The sequence below is a fragment of the Schistocerca piceifrons genome, chromosome 4, assembly GCF_021461385.2.
Source record: "Schistocerca piceifrons isolate TAMUIC-IGC-003096 chromosome 4, iqSchPice1.1, whole genome shotgun sequence".
NCBI lineage: Eukaryota > Metazoa > Arthropoda > Insecta > Orthoptera > Acrididae > Schistocerca > Schistocerca piceifrons.
The window spans coordinates 31,852,562-31,875,763 of record NC_060141.1 but is presented as its reverse complement, the minus strand read 5'-3'; the positions used below and the strand labels follow the sequence as shown (position 1 = coordinate 31,875,763).

General features: G+C 37.4%; 1 protein-coding gene across 1 annotated transcript in view; it reads right to left on the bottom strand.

Annotated features, from left to right (window-relative positions):
* The window catches only part of LOC124795265 (non-homologous end-joining factor 1-like), a 146,291-nt gene extending 126,541 nt beyond the window's left edge, over positions 1-19,750 (bottom strand). The window contains exons 1-2 of the mRNA XM_047259213.1: positions 19,420-19,750; positions 7,636-7,830 (exon numbers count right to left, since the gene is read on the bottom strand). Of these exons, the coding sequence (XP_047115169.1) occupies positions 7,636-7,830; positions 19,420-19,563 (339 nt within the window). The 5' untranslated portion in view covers positions 19,564-19,750. The remainder of the gene's footprint in view (positions 1-7,635; positions 7,831-19,419) is intronic.
* Between the last annotated feature and the right edge of the window lie 3,452 nt (positions 19,751-23,202).

The window sequence follows — 23,202 nt, the reverse complement described above, 5'->3', positions numbered from 1 at the left end:
ACATAATCAATGAGCCAGAGATTCTGTCTCTGTAGATTTTCAAATGCTAGGAATGGTGGGCATGGTTGTGACACAGCAAGCTGGGATGTTTTTACTTCCCATCTTGTTTTGGCCTCTGCCTACTTAAATTTGTTTTTTTTTTTTTCATTTTTAAACTAATTACCATTAACATATGTGAGTACAATATGTATTTTGATAAAAGAGAAATGCTTAGTTTTATATATGTAATTGATTTTCTAATTTATTTTGACTATTCCTATTCAGTATCTTTCAATATAGGAAGAAATCAGTAATTGTTTCATAGCTTAAATTATATTGTTGACATATAAACAAATATAAATTCTGTACTAATTGTAAACATTTGGAAGACAAAATGTTAGTATTCTTAAATTATCTATTTGGCTCTAGTTGTAAACACGTTAAAAAACCAGCCCTTAATTCCAAAGTAATTAACAGTTTTGTCAAAAGTATTGTTTCCATAACGATATTTGTTAATTTCATGATTTAAACAAATAATTCGGCCTAAACTCTTGTAGTAGAAGAAATTGTTAAAAGAACTAATTTTTCGACGTATTCAGTTAATTTAATGAGTTAAGTTTTAATAGCAATTTCTGTAAATTTAACTTCAAACAATGGGTAGTTTCAGTACTTATTGTTGTGATGATATATAAGCCCGATTTTTGGTCATGAGACAGTCAGTCCACGGCTGAGATTCAGATGAGGAATCTGTGTTGGTTAGAACGACAACAATGCTTCAACTTAACTGAAATAAGTGTTACACAATTAGGCCGTGTGTTAAAACAGTGACAGTGTCGGCTCCATACGTACCTTTCTATTCTTCAAGAACTGTAAACTTTGTTGCTATGTTTTTACTGCTTGTAGATCTTCAGTAGTAAATTATTGTAGCAGTATGTGGAGGTTTGCCTGCAAACTATTAATGGGGCTTATGGAAAGTTAAACAATAGCACACTGGCCATATTAAATGTGTATAGGGGGTTGTGAGAAATGAAAGTAAAAGACTGTGAAATGCAACTGTGCATCTGTCGGCTATGTTATTTACCTTAGTTAGTGTCCAAATTACAAACCCTATTTTTCAGCCAGTGTAGCAATGCAGTATGTCGACACCGAGGACAACAACCGAAATAAATAAAGCAGGCAGAACTGCTACATGGTGTTGACTGTTCCTTTGGTTGGGCAGATATAGTTAGGCCAAAGTAAATACTAATGGTTGTGGACGGTGCTGATAATCCATGGAAGTTGATGCCAGGATGGCAGTGTGGGTTCATGGGACCAATTTAATCACAGTCCATTTGGTGGTGTATTATGGACACTCACGACTGCTGCAATGAACAGATTTTGGCCTTCATGCCCTCCAAAATACTGTGTGTTCACCTGGTGAGTTTGCAGAAAGACACTAATTTCAAGCCTTACGGATCTACTACAGAAGAACTATATAATTGACTGACCACATCATTAGCAAGGTTGCACTGATTACAAGCAACAAACCACTACGTATCAATGTTTAGACAAGATAATGTGTTTTACTGTTTCAAATCCACTTATACTCAGCTTCAAGTGTGCTGTCTCGGTGCCACTTGTGTGTTCAGCATGGATCCAACTTTATTAAAATCAATAACTTGCACCTAAACGTTCTAAACATTGACTTAAAAGAGCAGTTTTGTACCTTAGATGAGTTGCCCTTCATGAGTGTAAGCTGTTAAGCAACCGTGGAGAGGATCTCTGAGTAGGATATTCCCTTATAAACCACTTCGTGAGATGTGAACCATTCCCACAGAAGTAAAGGTACTACTTAAGAGTCTCTACAACGTAGCGATGGATATAGAATATCGTGATATTAACTACGTATTTACTCATTATCAGAATTACAATACAAAGATTTGGTGATTACAAATGTTGGGTTTGCCACGAATTATTTTCAGATTAGATCATTCCCTTCACTAAGAAAGCAGTATTGTCCAGTCATTGAGCATGGTACTTGGTATGCTCAGTAATATCCATATTATTGTTAGAATGAAGAAGAAGTAGTAGTAGTAGTAGTAGGAGGAGGAGGAGGAGGAGTGGGGGCTGGGGGAGAGGATGGGAAAGGGGATAGGGGGGAGGGACAGGAAGAGGGGGAGAGATGGTATGCATTCCACAACCATATTCCACTATTATTATTGGTATTTCTAATTAGTAATACACTACTTATGCAAATGATATGTAATTCATGAATATGCAGTTACAGAAAACAGAGGGTATAAAGTAAATCATATTAATTTTAGGCTTCACTGCAATATGGGTTAATACAAAGGGTGCACCTAGTGAGGGGAAATGGTTGGTCAATATTCCCCTAACCACCCCCCCCCCCCTCCCCCGAAGAAGCAGTTCACATACTGAACTTGAATTCTGCACTACCAAACAATGTATTAATTCAATATTTCTTTATTCATCATTTACTTTACTGACCTGGAAAGCCAACAAAATACCCTACAAATTTTTGTCGACTTTCAAGGTCAATAAAGTAAATGGAGAATACAGAAAAATTGATTGCCCAAAGAAAGAGTGCTGGCTGGCTCCATTGCTATTCTATATTTACATTAGACTTTGCACTAGCTAGCCTGGGTGCAACCTACGAAGAGGTAATACTCACCCTTTGATAGCACTCTGAAGGAACATGGTACATAATACAATGCTAACTACTTAAAGCCAAAGCCATTAAAATCTCAATTTTGTGCTTTCCACCGCAAAAATATAAATGATTCACAGAAATTACCCACCTCCTGGAATGGAACCCCTATTGGAACATTCTTTCACACCAAAGTAACTACAAGTATTCTTGAGTCATTTCTTCAGTTTTAGAAATGCCGTTTGTAACAGAACCTATTAAGGGCTTTACTTTACCGAAGTATGCGATACCCTCCAAATTCAACCAGTTTAACGGGTATTTATGATTACAGAAAAGTTATTGTGTACGTTAATAACGATTGCATAACATGTCTCCATAAACAGTCAACCCATTAAATTATAATGAATAACTGACCCACACAAAAGTTAATATCACTTGATCACTGATACAGCAAATGTCATCATGTAAAAACACTAAGATCATCTTAAATAATTAATATGAAGTGCGAAAAATAGTGGCCAACTTACGTATTTTGGATCTCCTTAAATAAAAATCACCCAGTGAAACCTATTTGTTCACTAGGACCGTTTTCACTCAGTATTCACATAAACTCTCCATTTTAGATGAAAACCAATGTAATTCTTAATAATTCATGTTATTTACTTATTTATGCAAATTAGAGAAATCAATTGACAAACTTCTAAAAAACGGCCTTTTTGTACCAAAGAATTATTCTGTCAAGTCAACAAATCTGTCTGTCATTTTAATAACATGTTAAATTATGCCACTCGATGTAAATTAATAACTTTTCTGCACAAATTATGATAACAGATGTACATGTGACTTATAAACTATATCTCTTTTTAGTAGTTCTTTGACAAGGTTATAAATGCAAGCAGCAAGAAGGGTCGGGGGCGCAGTCGGAATGTCACTTTGGTAAAGTGTGTTTGTGTATTATTGTTCGAGGTGGATAGACAATGCAAAGAACATGTAAAAGAAGTACTACTTTGTGATGTGTCATTGTCTTTGGTGGACAGTGGAATTAAGATGGCCACCAGAGCAATAAATATTTGAAGTTTAAATATTTGTTGGTTTCGCTCGTTATTTATCATCTAAAGTACATCAAAAATACGGGACCTCATCTTTTTATCCCTAGACAACCAGATTTAGAGCCAGCATCAGCATCAACACACAGCAGCGATCCAGCAAGTAGCAGCGATTACCACAATGCATTTTAATGGCGCCAACCTAACATCAACTGCTAACAAGCTCCGTAAATGGGAGTGAAATAGTGCGATTATATCAATATCTACGACTAGGCGACCATTACAATTTCCAACATCAAGACATAGTCTGGTGGTGCAGCATCAGCACATTGGACGCACATTCAGGAGGATGGCAGTGCAAACCCCTGTCCGGCCATCAAAATTTGGATTTTCTGTGATTTCCTCAAATTGTTACAAGCAAATACCGGTATGGTTCCTTTGAAAAGAGCATGGCCAATTTCCTTCCTCATCCTTCAATAGTGCAAGCTTGTGCTCCATCTCTAATGACCTTCCTGTCGACAGATCATTAAACTCTAATCTTCCTTTCACCATCAACATAAGGCCGGTGCCAGATACGTTATTCTAAGGAAGCTATAATGAACAAATTTGGGTACAAAACCAAAAGTTCTCAGAACAGCAGCAAGGGGTCGGTGCCACTCTGCTTCAGAATATGCATCCCCCGTGTGGTACAGATCAACACATGCTATAAGACTGTGGACCCTGCCTTGAATGAAGCTTACAGGTTGATCACTAGTTGCTTCAAACTCACTCCTGGTAAGAACTACTCCCTTGCTGCCATTGTACCTTCCAAGTATCTTTCAAGAAGTCGTTGCCGATCAAGAATGACTGAAGGTTTGGAGCATAACTCACTCTTAGGCCATCAACAGTTTCAACATAGCTGGAAATCAAGGAAAAACATCCTCCAGACATAGAAGGCAAGATTTTCACTGTGAAGATTTAAGCATCAAGACTGGCAGGGCTAAGACATCATTTAAGTCATGGAACTTAACATCAGAGGGCGGAAGTCTGAGTGCAGCCAACAATGAACCGCCAGCCACCAGTGCCAATGCCCCCTCTGCCCAGTTTCATGCCCAGAATAAGATTTATTGTTTGCCAATGACACTGTGCTATATGTGGCTCAGTTTTGGAAAAATGTTATCTGAAGGTAGATTTGGTCAATTCTTTTGTTCTATTAATTTTTTGAGATGCTGAGATGCAGATAGGCACAACAACAGTCTTGTGTGTGACTTATGTTCATGTGAATATATCTGTGTGTGTGTGTGTGTGTGTGTGTGTGTGTGTGTGTGTGTGTGTGGTCTACTTCTGACGAAGGCCTTGCTGGCTGAAAGCTTATTTGTGACAGTCATTTTGTTGTATTCCATCCTGAATTTTCCACTGCTTGACATACATAACTATGATTTTTATGTAATCAAGTATATATTTAGCACATTTCTCATGTGAGGAAAAATAAAATTCAATATCAGTTTGAAGAAAGTCAGAACATGTAATTGGTACTGACTACTGGCAAGTGTGCCCAGGGCCATTCACAAAACTACACTCCAACTGAGATTAAAACAACTTTGGGACTGACATCTTGCTGTGGCAGGATGGGCAGTGCTGCTGAAGTGCAGCCAGTCACACTAGACAAAACTCAGCATGTACTGACAAAGGTGTGTGGTGGGAGTGTGTAGCGATTCTGCCTGCTTTATTTCTTCGTTTGTTGTCCTCAGTGTCGACGTACTAGGTGCTTACACTCGCTGAAAAATGGGTTGTGGATTCAGACACTGACTACTGTAAATAATGTCGCTGACAGGTGCACAGTTAAGTTACACAGTACTTTAATTTCACTTTCCACAACCCCTGAATAATACACAGTTATGTGGACAGTGCACTACTGTTTAACTTTTGATAAGCCTCATTATATTCCACAGTTAAGTTGAAGCATTGTTGTTGTTCTAACCTACACAGGTTTCTTGTCTGAAACTCAGCTGTGGACTGACTGTCTTGTGACTATAAATCAGGCCCTTATATGTCCTCACAATAATATGTACTGAAACTACACTTTGTTCGAAGTTTAATTTATAGAAATTACAATTAAAACTTAACTCATTAAATTAATTGAATACGTCGAAAAATTCGTTCTTTTTTAACAGTTTCTTCTACTACAAGAGTTAAGCCGAATTATTTGTTTAAATCGTGAAATTAACATATATAGTTAAGCAAACAATACTTTTGACAAAACTGTTAATTTCATTGGAATTAATAAAGAGCTGGCTTTGCTAATATGTTTTCGAATAGAGCCAAATAAATACTTTAAGATTAATAGCATTTCATCTTCCAAATGTTTACAATTATTACAGAATTTATATTTGTTTATTTGTCAACAATAGAATTTAAGTTACAAAACAATCACTGATTTGTCCCTATAATGAAAGTATTAACTAGGAACAGTTGAAATAAATTAGAAAATCAATTACATACATAAAACTAATCACAAAATTAGATCTGGTGTTATATTCTTTAAAACTGGGGGTCAACCTTTCTCCATTATGAAAATACAGATTATATTCACCTACGTTAATGGTCAGTAGTGTATGTATATATAAGGCAGATGGCAAAACAAGAAGGGAAGTAAAATTATCCCAGCTTGTTCGTCACAAGTGGAATGGGCACAGATTTCAGACAGTCTACGAAATGGTTGGTGTCTTTAATATAGGAGGGATGTCTTTGTAATCAACTAAGGCAGATGAACATACAGTGGGTACTTTGAAGCGAACAACTATGGCACGGCCAGGGTGATTTTGTTTGTGGATCTTAAGAAAAGGTAAAAGGTGGGGATGTGTGGTTTTGGTGGGGTAAGAAGGTCTATGGATTGAGGTGTCAGTCATTGTGAGGGGCCTGAGGTTTTAGTAAGGGATTGCAGGTCAGTTTGAATCACAGAGATGGGATCTTGAAGGCTGATGTTGTACGTCCTGGTGTCACACAGCTAGTATACACCCTTGCTTACCTATTCCTGTGTGTCAGTACCACAGTGGTAGATCCCTTGTCCACTGAGAGGACAATGATGTAATCATCAGCTTTTACGGAATAAGGAGCCTGAAGCACAGCAGAGGAAAGATTAGGGTCATGCTGCAGGGATCTGAGGAAGGGTTGTGAAGCAATAATGGATGTGAGGAATTCTTGGAAGGTTTGTAAGGGATGATTTTGAGGTAGTGGTTGTGGATAAAGTTGGGATAATGGTTAGAACTGTTCAAGGCTGGGTTCAAAACCAGGATAACAGGTTTGCTGTTGGAATGGTTTTGGGATTGGGTTGCAAAGTGATATTTCCAGTTACATGTCTGAGGGAAAGTAGGTCCTTCACCAAAGCAGCATGATTAAACGCAGATTTAAGGCTGACAGTGAGACCCTAGTATAATACAGATAATTCAGGAGGGGAAAGCACTTTAGATGGTTGTTAAGAACCCTGTACTGCTGTGAATGGTGCCTATGATCATGAGTTACCACTGGCCTGGGAGGCAGCAGTGAAGGCTGGGGGATATTATGGAGGTTGGCCATCTTGGTTTGTAGGAAAGGAGTGGTGGTTGATGGTGTGGCTGTCTAGGGAATTGCAGAGGGACAAGAGAGAGAATCATGCACCTAATAAAATCATTTGGAGATGTATTTGAAAACACACACTTTTTAACTAGCTTATGGCTGTATTGAGTATGTTAAGAGCCACATTAATTGGTCATGTCCCTTCTTTAATAGTGGATCTGGATGTAATTTGTTCCATCTTGCGGTCCAACTTTTTCACATCTGTAGCTGTACCAATGAAGATTGATTTTGGTGTTTGTTTCATAATTCATATGAGAATAACAGGCATCTAAAATAATTGTTATTAAATACATTGTAAATTACGTATTTTGTATGTGTATGTGAGAGAGTCTTGAAAACCTAACAAATAAAAACAAATGTAATACTCACAGTTGCTGGGTCAGAAGGAGAGAGTCTAAAGTTGAACCTAAATAAAACTCTGGATACTCTCGTTTCTAGGCTTAGGCACAGCATTTCCTTGCTAACTGTAATATTAGCCCTCACTTCCGCACCAACAGAATCCATCAAATTGGTAACCTTTGACAAAAGAGTTTCTGGTGGTGCTTCAATATTTGGATTTAACTCCTGGAAAAAAATAAATAAATTTACAACTATGTATGAAATTGATAGGGATTCACAAAAAGAGATAAATATTCTTCAAAATAAATATGAGTCCAGCAGAAAAGTGTAAATTTATTCCAATGTTCCAAACAACAACTGTTACTGCACGTAATAGTTACATAAATATTGTTATCAATTCATACATCAAATATAAACTATATAAATAGCATGCTATAAAACCTGATGTTCACCACCTGCTGACTTGCACTGCACAAGCACTGGGTGAATTTTTTTTAAATTTTAAGTTACATCACGCCTCCTATTATGGCAGCACAACTACTGTCATGCAATTGTTTTCACTGTGTTGAATGTGAAGTAATATGTGTAATAATTGTAATATCATTAACATTTACAGAAGAACCTGCCAAACCTTTCATTCAAATATATATTCCACTAAATTAAATAGACTGAAATACTGAGTGATGTTAAATTTTGAAAAAATGTGGACATAACTCTTCAATAAATAATAAGAGTTTATCAAGGTATGAAATTCTATGAACAAACAAGATGCTAAACCTAAGTTTCTCCTCTTTCCAGATATAAAAAGAATCACGTAGCTCAACTATGTTCTAGAGCTTTCCCAGAACATCCATATGAGATGAAAAGTTGTAACAACGTGTACAGGAGCCATTGAGTTAGAAAGAAAGATGTGACACACAGTCAAATTAAAATTTATTTATAATTGTAAACCTTATAAAATAATACAAACAGATCTGTCCCCAAAATAGTCGAAGTACAGAATCAATTACAGCAGATTTAACCATAGGGTCATTCCATATTGAATTACCAGAGACTTCTCACCCACCATTTGGATGAAACTTGGCTTATTTGTTCTCCCTAGGTAAGTTACCACACCAAATTTTAGTCTTTTAGCTCTGATTCTATTTTATTGTACATGAAAGTTTGTCACTTTTAACATTGTGATGGCACAAAATATTTTTTAACATTTCTGAAAATTAATTGCCATTTTTTATTCATTATCAAGACAATGTGAACTTTGGTGCTTGTATATTCTATAGTGTAACGCCTGCAGAACAAAATGTCATATCTTATGTAAAACCATCAAGACAGGAAAAAATGTATACTTACATTTTAGTATTTAGTTTTGTTAAAAAATATGATTCACCAATACATCAGATATCACATACAGGGAAAGGGACAATACCCAGGTTTTCAAGAATAATTGTCAAAGTATGGTCAATCACTTCAGAAAATAAAATTGACAACGTTTTCATTCCTTTTTGTAGAAACAAGAAAAAAAAATCAGTTACTGACTATCCCCATGCCACTAAACTAACTGGTCTTGAGATGGTGGTGGTGGTGATAGGGGGGTGGCTGGCTTATAGCAGGGCAAGTACAAAATAGTTTCAAAGAAAAAGGTTTGTTAGCAGAACCAAGCCTGAAAAGAGAAAAGAACTAAAACCTGAAATAATCCATTCCGTAATAAATTGACTTTATTGAGGACCTTTCATCTAAATTGAAAAATATTGTTCCGAATTCTTACACTGCCGACTTCCAATCAAAATATTAGGAGACACTTGCAGAATCATCACATATAAACAGTGCTACAGTGTCAACAGACCCCAGTGAAAACTATTTTTTTACTAATGATACCACAAGACACACTTCTGCTGTACATACTATTACAGTTAGCCTAAAAGAATGCTGATGATTAAAGATTAATTAAATATCTTTGTATTGTATCTGATGACATGAAACATGGCATGCCTGTGGTGTAAAAAGAGCAAGAAACTGTGATAATGCCTCAGGCTATGCAGGGCAATAAAAATTTGCTTAATTTTATAAACCTATGTTTTGATCAAATTTTAACATCAATATTGAGTTCTCATTCTTTGTAACTAGCCAGAGGACACTGGGGAGAGGGGGCCGGGCCAAAATACTTAAATATAAAATAGACAATCACCACAATTACTGTAGAATAGAACCAAAATAAAAATTACTTACCAACAAAAGACTCCAAGAAAATCACTTAAGTCGGACACACACACACACACACACACACACACACACACACACGTTGAACACCAAAGTAACCAGACCTAACAAAAACATATAAACAAAAGAAAAAAACTGTAATAGTTTACTGAAAGCAAAGCAAACACTTACAAATCCACTTTACAGCACTGACTACTCAGACACAAATCCATGTTACCACAGTGATAACCAAGACTCAAATGAACCCATATTACATGTTAAACTCAATACATTAACATCCACCTCCAGAGGGCACCATCAAGTACAACAACACAACATCTACAAACAAGAAACAACTCAAAAGCACCGCACCATAGTGACGTCACAAACACCACCACAGTTACGTCATGGGTCAAAGCAGATGGGTGGAATTGGATGCTTCCAGTGGCTATTGATGTAATGGTGAAACATGGTTTTTGCAGATAAAAAAATACAAAAATATAAGTACTGGTATACATTTATTTTCCTGTCTTGATGGTTTTACTTAATGGTATAATACTTTTTTCCTGCTATTTTCATGTTTCACACTGTTTGTGTAATACAGAAAATTATTTTCTAAATGTTAGCAAGTGGTGTTTTCTGACATCACAACATTAAAAACAAGAAAACTACCAAATTTTGAAGTGCTATAAAATGGAAACAGAGGGATAAAATGCTAAAATTTGGTATGATTACTTACCTTCACAGGGAGAAATAATAACACTACTTTCATCCAAATCTGAGATGGTAACGACAAATTGCTTTTTGCCGGTTGAACTGACACAAAATGAGCCCATAGTTGAACGATATGAGAATGACTTCTGTGGGTAAAAATTAGATACCTATATCCAAGGCTGTCAAAAAATATAGCTCGCCATACTGATGGAGATACACTCATTAAAAGTATGAAAAATAATCAACTGATTTTGTTTGTATCTGGCAATCAAGATACAAAGGGTACAGATAGCACAGGCCTTGGGGCACAATTTTTATTAAGATATGAATTATACACAAATGCATTAATGTAACAGTTCCTCTGAGTAGGAACCATACTTGTTTTTGGTATAGACCCAGATCAATTATTTCCCAGCAATTTTATCATATGCAGAAATTATTCTCTTTTCTGGTGACAATACTGTAGCCAGAAATTCTGGAAAGAAAGAAAGTTAAATCAATATGGTGGAAAAAAGTTTGAGCAAAAAGAAGCCAAAATAACATGAATTAATTTTTTTATTTTATCCATATTCTGCAGCTTCAAATGTGACTGTACTCAATACACTTGAGGTATGAATTAAAAAAATGCCTTCAGTCACAATTGTGACTGAAGGTATTTTTAATTCATACCTCCAGTGTAAATTAATTGTTTTGCAATGGGTATTGCCTATTACCACCATGTAACGTCCTTTGAGTTTTGCCATCAGTGTGTATGTCAGTGCACTGTTCATAAAATTTGCCACAGAAGCACAGGCCAACAGCAAGTGGACAATATAGTATGCAGTACAATGTATTACTATAACACTGTATTTTATTGACAACCGGTATCAGATTATCAAGTTTCTAAAAAATACACGAAATTTAAGGTTATTGACAGAGTTCGAATTCTTAAAGAAATCCATTTATGTCATCAATATTTATAAGTATATTACCAAATCTACTGTGTAAGAAGATTTATTGTACAATTTGAACTCCTGTCAGTAACCTTAGACTTTACAGGAAACTTGAATGGATACTTGCCATCCAAAACTGGTTGCCAAAGCAGAGTAGTTTTCAAGTGAGGTTGTAAATTACATAACAGTGTACAGTAGTGACATATGTAAGACTATACAATAAACTGACCAAGCAGATTAAATAGTTAACTAAAATCAGTGTAACAGAGAAGAGAATTTTTGAATGAAATCAGGATATGTTTTCAGGATTGCCACATGTTTCCCAAAATGAAATTCTCTGATTTCCATACAAGTTTTAGCTTTTTTCGCTGAAAAATTTTGAGATCTCGAGGGTAAGTTAACATTAGAAGGACTGGGGATTTCAATCTACCTAGAAGGACCAACCTGTCATTTTGATGGGTACAGTTTCATTTGCCGTTTTAAAAGAGTAAACACATTGTAACACACATCAATTTGTTCCAGACAAGTTACATAGTTTACCAGGATATAGTTTTACTTTTTTCTGTAGGATTACATGGTACAATGAACATATTATACCTAAAAATTAATCAAAACATTATGTAACAAAATGTCGAATACATAACTTTCCGTAGACAAGAAAACTGTGTTTTAACACAAATATCTGAAAAGTACAATATATTCTATATAGAGAAAACATTTATAACCCTGATTTTACTCATTCAAAACCAGCTGCGGCATCGTGACACCTCACACAGGTGTATTCAGCATTGCCTAAATACGTTCTGCAAACATACTTGCCACACTTTATACATAAATACTTGCTTCTATTCTTTCCTTTACACCCTCCACTTTGACAAGTCTTCCAAATGTTGCAATGTGGTGATACTGTATTAGCAAGAGTATTTTGTACCCTTGTGGCCTTACTTGCTCAAGCCAACTCTTCTGCCAATTTGTATATAAACTGATGTCTGATTACTTTTTCTTCTGTTACTTCCTTATGGAGTACCCAAACACTTATAGCTGCTTAGTCCAAGACACTGCAAAAAACATGCATGGGCCATCTGCGGCATCCATACTTCACAGTGTAAGGCAGAGCCATTTGATCAATTTTGTCAAAGTCATACTTGGTGTTATTGTAGTAGGCCAATGACTCTGGTAGCTTTTAGGATGTTGTTCGTCAATAGTTACTGTGTCATGCATTGAACTCAAAATAAGCACATTTCTCTTCTTTTTCCCCCTGATAGCATGTTAGTCATGTCACCTGACTTATGAAGAATAGTTGTGTGCAAAGGCGCTACAGCACATTTTGCTGATCGAGGTATTTCCCCTATAGATATCTTCATAGTGACTACAACGACTGTACTCTTACGTTTCAAATTTTCTGCAAGGTATTTCATTGTGAAAAAATTGTCGCAGGTTATGTTTCTTCCTGCGGAAACAAAGGGTTGCGTAAGACATGTAACAACATGCTCTGCAAGGGGAACACCTATGGGACAATGCTCATCTTTGCCTAGATAAAGAAACCCACTCGCCAGATACTTAGAGTTCGTATCAACTGCAAGCCAAAACTTTATTCCAAATTTGTCTGACTTATTGCTCATGTATTGAATGAATGAGCATCTAGCCTTGCATGGAAACAATTGCTCATCCACAGTGATATTTTCACCTGGAATATAACACAGCAAGAAATTGGCAATGAAACAATTCTACACATGGGCAGCAGGTGCAAAACGATCTGTCTTAAGTGTATGTGAACAAGTGCTCTTTTCGTCAAATTGCATAAACCACAAAATTTCAGTGAACTTATTTCTGATCATTGTGTCCCCCCCCCCCCAAAAAAAAAAATGCTATTCCCCATGTATTCGGCCATAACAGCTTCAATGGAAAGTTTTTTGCTCCATATACACCTCGTAAATACATAAGTGATATTGCGATTCCTATTGCATCGACGCTAATGGTCCAATCGTCATTATGTAGCTCTTGGCGTGCTCTATTTTCTGTACACATCTTTATATTTTGAAGCATGGTGTCATCAACTAGCAATCTCCATGCACTAGAATATATATTTTCCCTGGCAAACTTCTTCACATAGCCTGTAGGTCCCAGTGCAACCTTCAAGATGTTCTGCTGTGGACACCTTCCAGGAAAAGCTTTCATACATGTAACAGTCCATGTTGTTCCATCATTAGCTGTCTCACTATTCCCAATGGAAGGATTTTCATCCATCTGAATTTTTCCTTTCACTCTGCCATGAACGCCTCTAGTGCTGTTAACTGGAGGTAAGCGCGCACTGTCGTTTGACGTACCTAAATATACAGTATCTAACAGAATAATTCAGTTACATAAAAAACAATCAATTTCAAATTATAATATAGCAAAATAGAAAACATTCATAATGCTTGCTGAAATATCAGTTGCGATGAAATGTAAAAGAATAATAATATATTGGCTATACCAACGTACCTGCTATAGGTAAAGCAACATTGGTTTGCAACTTCTCGGCTTGCTCTTGTCCAGTAGTTGCAACATCGCTGTCTGAAGAATCACTGATTTCATTGATGTGAGGGATATATTCATCATCAATAGCACTTACAGCATCATCTTCTCACAATTCATCAGCTTCACAAACATCACTAGGATCATCTCCTTTAGATTCACCATCTGACATTGACATCAAGTATTTTAAAATTTCATCAGAGAGACTGCGCCTTTGAACCACCATCACAAAACAACTGAAATGTGGACTACATAAACTGTGCCACTTGAGCAACAAAGCTTCGTTGCTCATCGACAATGGGTCTGCAGAAGATAATCAAATTAGGGTGGTAAACAACAATAGCTTTGGACATGTCCGAAAGCTATTGTTCACATTTTGGTACCAGTCAAAATAATGGACTTCAGTCCTTGTAGTAGGAGTTGTTTGGGACACTTTTCAGAATGGTCCTACTGAGTAAATTCTTTGCAGATGTACACCTAACAAACATTTAAGAAAAGTCATTGAAAATGGGATCAGTAGATTTCATTTAGGAGAAATAAGCCTACAGAAGTAGAATACCCGACAAAATGATGGGTGTGGCCCTTCTAGTGTTAAGACGTAAGTTGACACTCTGCCTTTGTAGCTACGATACAAGAAACAATAGTGCAAACGAGGAAATACCTAAAAATATAAATAAATAAAAAACCTTGCAAAGCAGAAGACGTTTCCTGATATGAGCAAAAATCTTAAGTGCTAACATCAACATTTTTTGTAATGAACTGTTTTTAGATGGAGAAAGCATGCCAAATAGTATATGTGTTTCATTAAGACCACTGATGTTATTTTATTTCAATAAAACAAAACACACTTGGTGACAAAAATACACATTTCCTTGGAGTCACAAAACTGATTTAAAACACTTTCATTAATTTCAGAAATAACCTCAGAAAAAGGTAAGCTTCTTGAAAGAAATGTACAAGGCATGGAAGAATTGTGTAAATCAACACTGTAGGTGACCGCCAATAAAATGCTGGTTCTGCTATGTTCATTGTTGTCAGTTATTGCCCACTGTGTTATATCTATTATTTTACAGGTATTGTGTAATTTTTCTTTAGAGAAATATACGAGTACATAACGTACAAACCATCAGCGACTGACAATTTTCTTCTTCTTATTGTCCATACTTTTTAACATATACACGTACTAGAACAAATACAATGTCTGTAAAATATCACACTGTACAATGTGCTTGCGGTGAGACAGTCCCAATTCCTGAAATCCAACACCCATGGTCTCTGGCCTGCTGTGGAGTACTGCAGTCCTGGGTCCATGGATTAACCATTTTTGAAAATCCACTGCATTACATCACACACACACACACACACACACACACACACACACACACACACACAGACCCGGCCTGGGGGCAGATGACCCGGCCTGGGGGCAGATCAGTGAGACCAGATCTGACAGGCAAGGCCTGCACACTAGTGGGAACCGAATGCCTTCAGATCAGGAGGCCCAATCCATTACAGATACCCGCAAGAACGCCCTCCAGTTTTGGCCCATCATGGAAAGCCACTCGTGTGGCCAGCTACTCACAAGCCACAAACAGCATGTTGATGAAATAAGACCATGATGATCAGTCCATGCAACAGATAACTTGTTTGGATACTCTGAGAATCAATAATAATGAGATAGATAGCAACTCATTGTAAAGATGATTGCTGAGCCACAGACAGGCATGTAGGCAAGACAATCAAACTCTCAACTAAATTTTTAGCCATACTTTTTGTCAGAAAACGACAGTGCACACACACATTCACGCAGACACAACTCATGCACACATGACCGCCATCTACGGCCGTTGTGTCTACAGTCTTTGATTCAAACAAACAACTCCTCATGCCTCTTCGCCTCTCGCCGGCAGCTGGTAGGCTAACGGCAAGAAGTGGTGGCAGCACTGACTGTACGCTGAGGGGAGTGGTAGCAAGTGAAGAAGCAGTAGAAATGAGGGAGTAGGGAAGCGGCGCATGTACTCCTCTGCACCCAGCCAGCGACGATGCATGACACCTCAGTAAACAAACCATGAAATTCCCTGATTTCTAGAACCTGTGGCAACCCTGGTTTTATGGGTTGACCGAAGCGTCCGATCCCACCCGTGTTGTGGTGTGTGACATCACGACGGCACAGAATTTAGTTTGTGAGAGTGGCGTGTTTGTAGGTGTCGTTTTGATCTGTTCAGTGGTGCTGTCTGGTGGTGTGTTTATGCGTTAGGTAATATTTTTGGTTTAGTTTGCGTGTGTGATGTGTTTATGGGTGGCGTATTATTGCAGTCAGTGGTTCTCTCTGGTGGTGTGTTTATGGCTAGCGTGTTACGTGGCGTATGAGGTTCATTTCCGTAGTAGCATTGCACGTATGTGATATCGGTAGTGACTGTGCTTTCAGCACAATTTGTTTAAGTGAGTTAACGATTTTGGATTTGTTATGTTGACGTTATTGTAGTTTTTTTTCTGTTTGTCGTGTGTGAATTTTGGTAAATTGCTTTTTTTTATGTCTATGGTAGGTATGGATATGACTGACAAGGTCAACAGTTTTCGGTTGTCAACGATGATGGGGGACAGTGCGTTGTCTCTAATAAAATTTCTTCAACTATTCGGCTTTTTGGATGAGGTCGTGTAGTGTTCAGTGTGTTGTGAAGAAATGAGGCTTACTAAAGTTCCAGCATCTCGGACCAGGGACCGCTATATGTGGAGATGTCGTTAGTATAATAGCTCAAGGGAAGTGTTCGATTCCAATTTTGTTGGTTTGTTGTGTTTATTGAGGTAGTGATGATTGTGGACGAGGTTGTAGTTTTGGGTTTTATGATTTGGTATTGTTACTTGCTCTTGACCTATATAGGTCAAGGGAAGTGTTTGATTCCAATGTGTGGTTGCTGTGAATGTTCTGGTACCGGGAGTTGCTGTTGAGCGATACAGGTCAAGGAAAAGGTTATTTGTGGGATCGGAGGCTGATGTTGAGCTATATAGGTCAAGGGAAGTGTCCGATTCCAGAGGATATTGTGTTTAGTGGAATTTGGGGAGTTTCGTGTTGTCAGTTTTTTTCGTCATTTTGCGTGGTTTGGTACCGTGGTGTGTGTCTAAATTTGTTTACATTTACTTTGTCCCCACCCAAAAACCCCCAATTTCCCACACTTGTCCCGTTAGTCTCATTAGGTTTTTTGTGGAACGTGTGTGTGTTGGATTTTCAGTATTTGTGGTCATGTTTAAGTAATGACGTCATAGGAGCCATAATGGAGTCTTAGTGTATGGTCGTTTCCGCCATATTTGTGACGTCATGGGCATTGTTCAAGTGTAGGCTTCATTCAATAGGGCCTATAACAAAATTAAAAACAATGTTATATGATTACTGACAGAATACCACACGAAACAGCTAGTTAGTTTCGTGTCCCATGAATCATTTGTACAATAAATTGTAATGATGTGGAAAAACTCATTTTACATTCAAATCAATTTGTAAATATGGCTAGATGCTGACCATTTACACGTCTCTCTCCCTCTCTAACATAACACGTGTGCTAGTAATTGCTACCCACCAACTGTTACTCTTACAACAGAAATTGTTCTATGATATTGAAGGAGCTGTCAAGAAGAAAACTTTTCAGTTTATTTTCAAATTTTACTTTGCTGTCAGCCATTTTACAGCACTGGGCAAGTGATTAAAAATTTTATTTGTAGCACTGTGCACCCGTTTTGTGCTAAAGACAATCTTAATGTGGAGTAATGAATGCCATTCATTTTCTTCTGGCATTGTAATTATGTCAATTATTGTTACTTTTGAACAGCTGTGTATTACCTACAACAATGAACTGGAAAGGGCAGATAAGTGGAATAACAAACAAATCAAAGATGTTGATAGAATAATAAGCACACAACGCCTAAATGCACCCCATTCTTAGCTTTGGGACTCTGTTAGGGGATCAAGGGCACAAAACATGGACAGTTTTTAAACTGCAGAAAAGGGCTATAAGAATAATAACTGTAAGTAGTAGCTGCGCTCAATTAAACAGCTATCCAAGAAATTGGGCATCCTTACTGCACAAAGTGAGTACATCAACTAATCTGTGGTGTATATATCAAGGAAAATATTACTGAAGTCTGCACTAATAGTGGAATAAGAGCCAGCTGGCATTACATTTCCCCAGGAAAAACAAAGAAAAAACTAAAAACATTTCATATCACCAATGATTTTACTCCCATAGACTACCTGTTCTACCCTCATAAATCACACTAAGAATGCTGATATATATTTTGGCCTACTGAATTGCACTGTATTACCTTGACAGATCCTATACCATTGTCAGATGATCCATGGATGAATCAAGAAGTAAATAAACAAACTTCATGGGAGAATAAATATAGTGTGACACGGTAGTTAAAATGCAGAGCTCCTTAAATAGTAGTCTACTAGAGGACTGTGGGTGAGCACCACATATTATTCTTACAGTACAACTGGTTTTAAAAATAAACAGACGACATCCCTCCCTATGTACCTACCTACTTACATTATGATGTCGAGCCAGCCCTTTGACAAGAACTGAAAAATGGCAGCAGTTTCTTTCATAAGGCGATGATGTACGATTTAATATGTAAGCAAAACAAAACCTAACCAATGGAAACTTTGAATATGATGCCAGATGTAACAGCAGTCATAGAGTAGAGTTCTTCTTCCAGAAGCAAACAAACGAGAATGCACCTGACAAGGGTACACAAACAATAAAACTGACATGTTTTAATGTAAACATTCGACTGTTTTGACTCGCCACATAATAATGATGTGACACATAAATGTGAGAAACTGATTGAACCTAACAATAATAACACATATTTGGTTTTTACAAAGTATAAGTTTTTAAAATATTTGTCGTGGTGAGAGACTGATCGGAAGTGTAGCTCGATGTTTAGGTTAGACTGGATGGTGACAAGTGGTTTGGTGACGCCAACGAATGACATGAAAATAACTAAAATGCTTGTTATGGTTGGGATTTTATGCATATTAGACTTCAATGAGTGGTTTACGTCCGCCAGTTAAAAGATTTCATGAGTCAGTGCTGACAGGGGGTATCGACGTGATCAATAATTCTGGGGTCACAATAATTCTGGGGTCGTTATTACGCTAAACATTTGTTATTCTCTCAAAATGTTTTTCTTAATAATAGTCTTCTCTGTGGAGGGTTCATTTCTGGGCACACTGTAGATTTTTTATTCTTTTAAAAACGTGCTTTTTTCCATTTAAATTTGATGTCACCTGGAAACCAAGACACAAATCTACGAAAAACAAAGGCAGGCCATACGTGGATATTGTTATGAACGGCCACAAAAGAGCAATGACACCTCCTCAAAGGTCAGTACCAGTTCCGAATAATTTAAATACTCTTAATGCACACCGTACAATGTAAATTAAATCCTCCCTCACCTGGCAACGACGAATAATGTCTTCCGAAGACATTTCTTCTGTCCATATACGAACTAGGTCCGTTGCAACAATTCTATGCTGTTCTCCGAGGCAAACATATTTAATAAGGTATTTTGTTTGGAGAGTATCTTCAACTACAAACATACTTCGCGCTAAAAAGTTAGCAACACATACACAATTACGAACAGCAAAGTCATTACTATCAAGAGTTAGTAGGAAAATCTCTGACTACGATTGCACAAGTGGGAGTGACAAGTCGATAGTCGGCAGGACACTAAAACACTCTCTATGCGAATGAGGTTCTTTAGAGAAAAGGAGTGTTCATTTTCCCGCGTTGACGTATGTTTGTATTGTGTTCGTGCGGCATAATAAAAGTGATCACTTCCAGTGTAAAATACATGCAAGCGTTTTCCCTTATGTAGTGTAATTACTCCTACACACGCGTCTGTGCACGGCTGGGACTCACAGTACATTGCACGTCATAATATGGTCATATGTATCAAGCTATATGCACGACTGAACCTATTACTGTGTACCCAGAACTGACCCTTGTCGATAAGATATCAATATATTCAATGTGAATCAGAGAAACAGAAATCAGATGGCGCCGGTTAGAGAAGTAGCGTATTTTATTCGATATAAAATATGGGTCATTCAATGTCAAGTTAACGCTGTAAAGTAACATTTTCAACCTGACCATCTCAGATTTGTTTCAAATTTGGTGCATTCAATGACCCAGATAAGAGATGGAAAAATACCTATTTGCAGGTGTGTGTTACAACTGTGAAGAAAGTCTCGAAAGTTTGGAATTAATGCGAAATTTACATGTGTCTGTCACAACATAAATGATTGTAATTCTGTTTCTAATTCAGTTACAGCAATGAAAATGGTACCATTGGGAAGCTAACGAATAGACCTTTAGATCGATATGCTAATGGCAAGATTCTGAGAATATTAATACTAAAGGTCATTGACCTTGACATTTGACCTTGAATATCTCAAAACACCCAATTTTCAATTTTTTTGAAAAAATTATATTTAATTGCTCCAGTATGTGACTATAAATATGTTAAATATCGAGATGGCACACCAAAGGCATCATGCACAAAAAATCACTACACTACCAAATGAAGAAGGTAACACATATGTATGAAACACAAATTATGATAAAGTACAATCGATAAGTAATATTGTGCAAAAATGTGGTTTGCATTATTATAGCGGTATTATGAATTATTTACATTACATTACAATTGTATTGGTTCAAATGGTTCAAATAGCTCTGAGCACTATGGGACTTAACTACTGTGGTCATCAGTCCCCTAGAACTTAGAACGACTTAAACCTAACTAACCTAAGGACATCACACACATCCATGCCCGAGGCAGGATTCGAACCTGCGACCGTAGCAGTCGCGCGGTTCCGGACTGCGCGCCTAGAACCGCTAGACCACCGCAGCCGGCACAATTGTAATGAAAAGGCAATTAAAAGTTATTAGATCACTCCTCACAATTCTCCAGCTAAATTGTTAATGTGATTATGTCACATTTTCTGATGACACAAGTGTCTGGTTTGGCAGGAAACAAAAATGATGGAGCTGGTCCATGTGGATGCAAGAAGTCGACCTTTATCTCATCTGTTTCTTCACATGTTTATAAGACATATGAAACCCACCAATGACTGCAATGACTGTCAAACATACAGGCAAACAATCAATGATTATTTGTTAACAGCATTTCATTCACCATAGCAATCACTGACTCTTCTCTACTCACTACAGAAGCATAATATGTCTTTGTCTTTACTAAACCTTTGTTAACATGTTTTACACACTGAAGCTTATGGGCACCTGGAATAGTACTAGCATCTTTGAAACGTTGTTTCAGCTTGCCCGTATCTTGATCGTGATGGGAAACCGATGTATAATGGATGACACATGAAGGAATATTTTCCTTGCAGCACTTAAACAACTGTCGTGATATAAAAATATGATTTTTGTAAGGTTGCTTGAGGGCGGCAAGTCTTGCTAATCTTTTTACAGTCCCTGCTATACCATCACAAGGCCCTGTCCCATGCACTGTAGCAAAAAAAAAAAAAAAAAAAAAAAATGCCGTTCTGCTGTAACATCAAAATATTCTTGATGGTAGAACAGATTCATATAGTTCTTCCTGTTTTTGTATTGGGCAGCGCATCCATCCGAAAAGTAATAAATGTTCCTTGGATTTGAAAACTGACATTTTAAGAAATTGATGAAATTTGTCTGGAAAGAAAATACACACACTGTATCATGCTGAAAGCACTCAGATATTTCCACATATGATACATGCCATATTTCATTAGTGCTTGAGTCTCTGCAGTAAGCTGCAAATGGGTGAATTTTAGCCTGTGAACTATTCCAGTGAAATCCTCGTACCTCATCCCGAATGGTGAAGGAGTAATTTTCTGCAAAGTCACAAACAACAAGAAACTCATTTACTTTGAGACCTTCTTTAGTGATTTTACAGAAATGTGACTGCTGCTGGGAGATAAATGAGTGCAGTAGGAGCTGTTGTAACCTCGATGCAAGCACCTCAATGAAATAACCTGTTGACTTTGTTACAGCCTCTAGAACTACCCTGCCTGTGGTTAACCAACACTTATATGCAATTTCATCAATGCAGTTCTTAGCAAACAGACCATACAGATAATCAGTTAATCTTATCACACCTGGACAATAGGGACATGAACCTAAGAAACTTGCTGGTAGTGCAGGATTACATGTAACAAATGGTACACAGTGCTTGTATGATGGTAATGTGTATTCTTCACTCTTTGTTAGTGCTTTGAGTTTACAATCTTCAATCATTAACTTGAAATTCTGGTGCAAGACACACACACAAACAGCATGGGTTCCACTGGCATTGGCAAGAACACAGTGCTTTGGTCGCAACTCACAAAATTTGGAGAATGAATGACCCATATGTTAAGTACAACAAAATAGTACCTAAGTCATATGTGAAACTAAAGAGACAGGTTAGTGTAGCGGAATATAATATCGTGTCTGACGCCTGTTTCACACATGCAACAAAAGAGTCGCCACAGCTAGTGGTATACTCCAGTTGCATGTGTGAACTCCTAGTCATTAGTGGTGCAGCTTCAGACACTCAATTTTTGTCATGTCACAAAAAGTTCAACTCGGTTCTGCGTTGTTGCGCCGCTTCCTCACCAAAAAGTTCAACTCGCTTCTGCATTGTTGCGCCACTTCCCCTCCACCACTGCACCATGGTGGCTGTATTTCGAAAACACAAGCTTTCTGCAGCAGTAATCGTGGCGTAATTGCTGCTCAGGATTGTTAGGTGTATGATAAAGATCATATGCATATCATAATTTCATGATCCTAAGTGAAGAATTATACTCGAAAATAAGACAATTTTGGAATTTTTACTTTCTAAGAGAGAAATCGTTGCGTAACTCGTCAACTCTGCATCCATTACTAGGTTACTATCAAGCGATTGCGAAGCACGTGCACAACAATGACCTATGCTCACGTTAAAATTATCTACGAACGTCTTCTGATACAAACTCCCCGTGCGGAACTTGTTGTGCAATAAGGTATATTTTAGCAGCTTGTGTCCATTATAATTCGTCTTAATACTTAAATATTTGACTAACAATGGATTTCGAAGATGCTTCCTTGTAGTGTACGATTTCTCATTACACGTGGTTACGCCGACAGCTGTGCTGTGAGCTGTTTAACAGTCATCTTAGCTCTTCACTCTCTAGTTTAATAGGTAGCACCCCCTG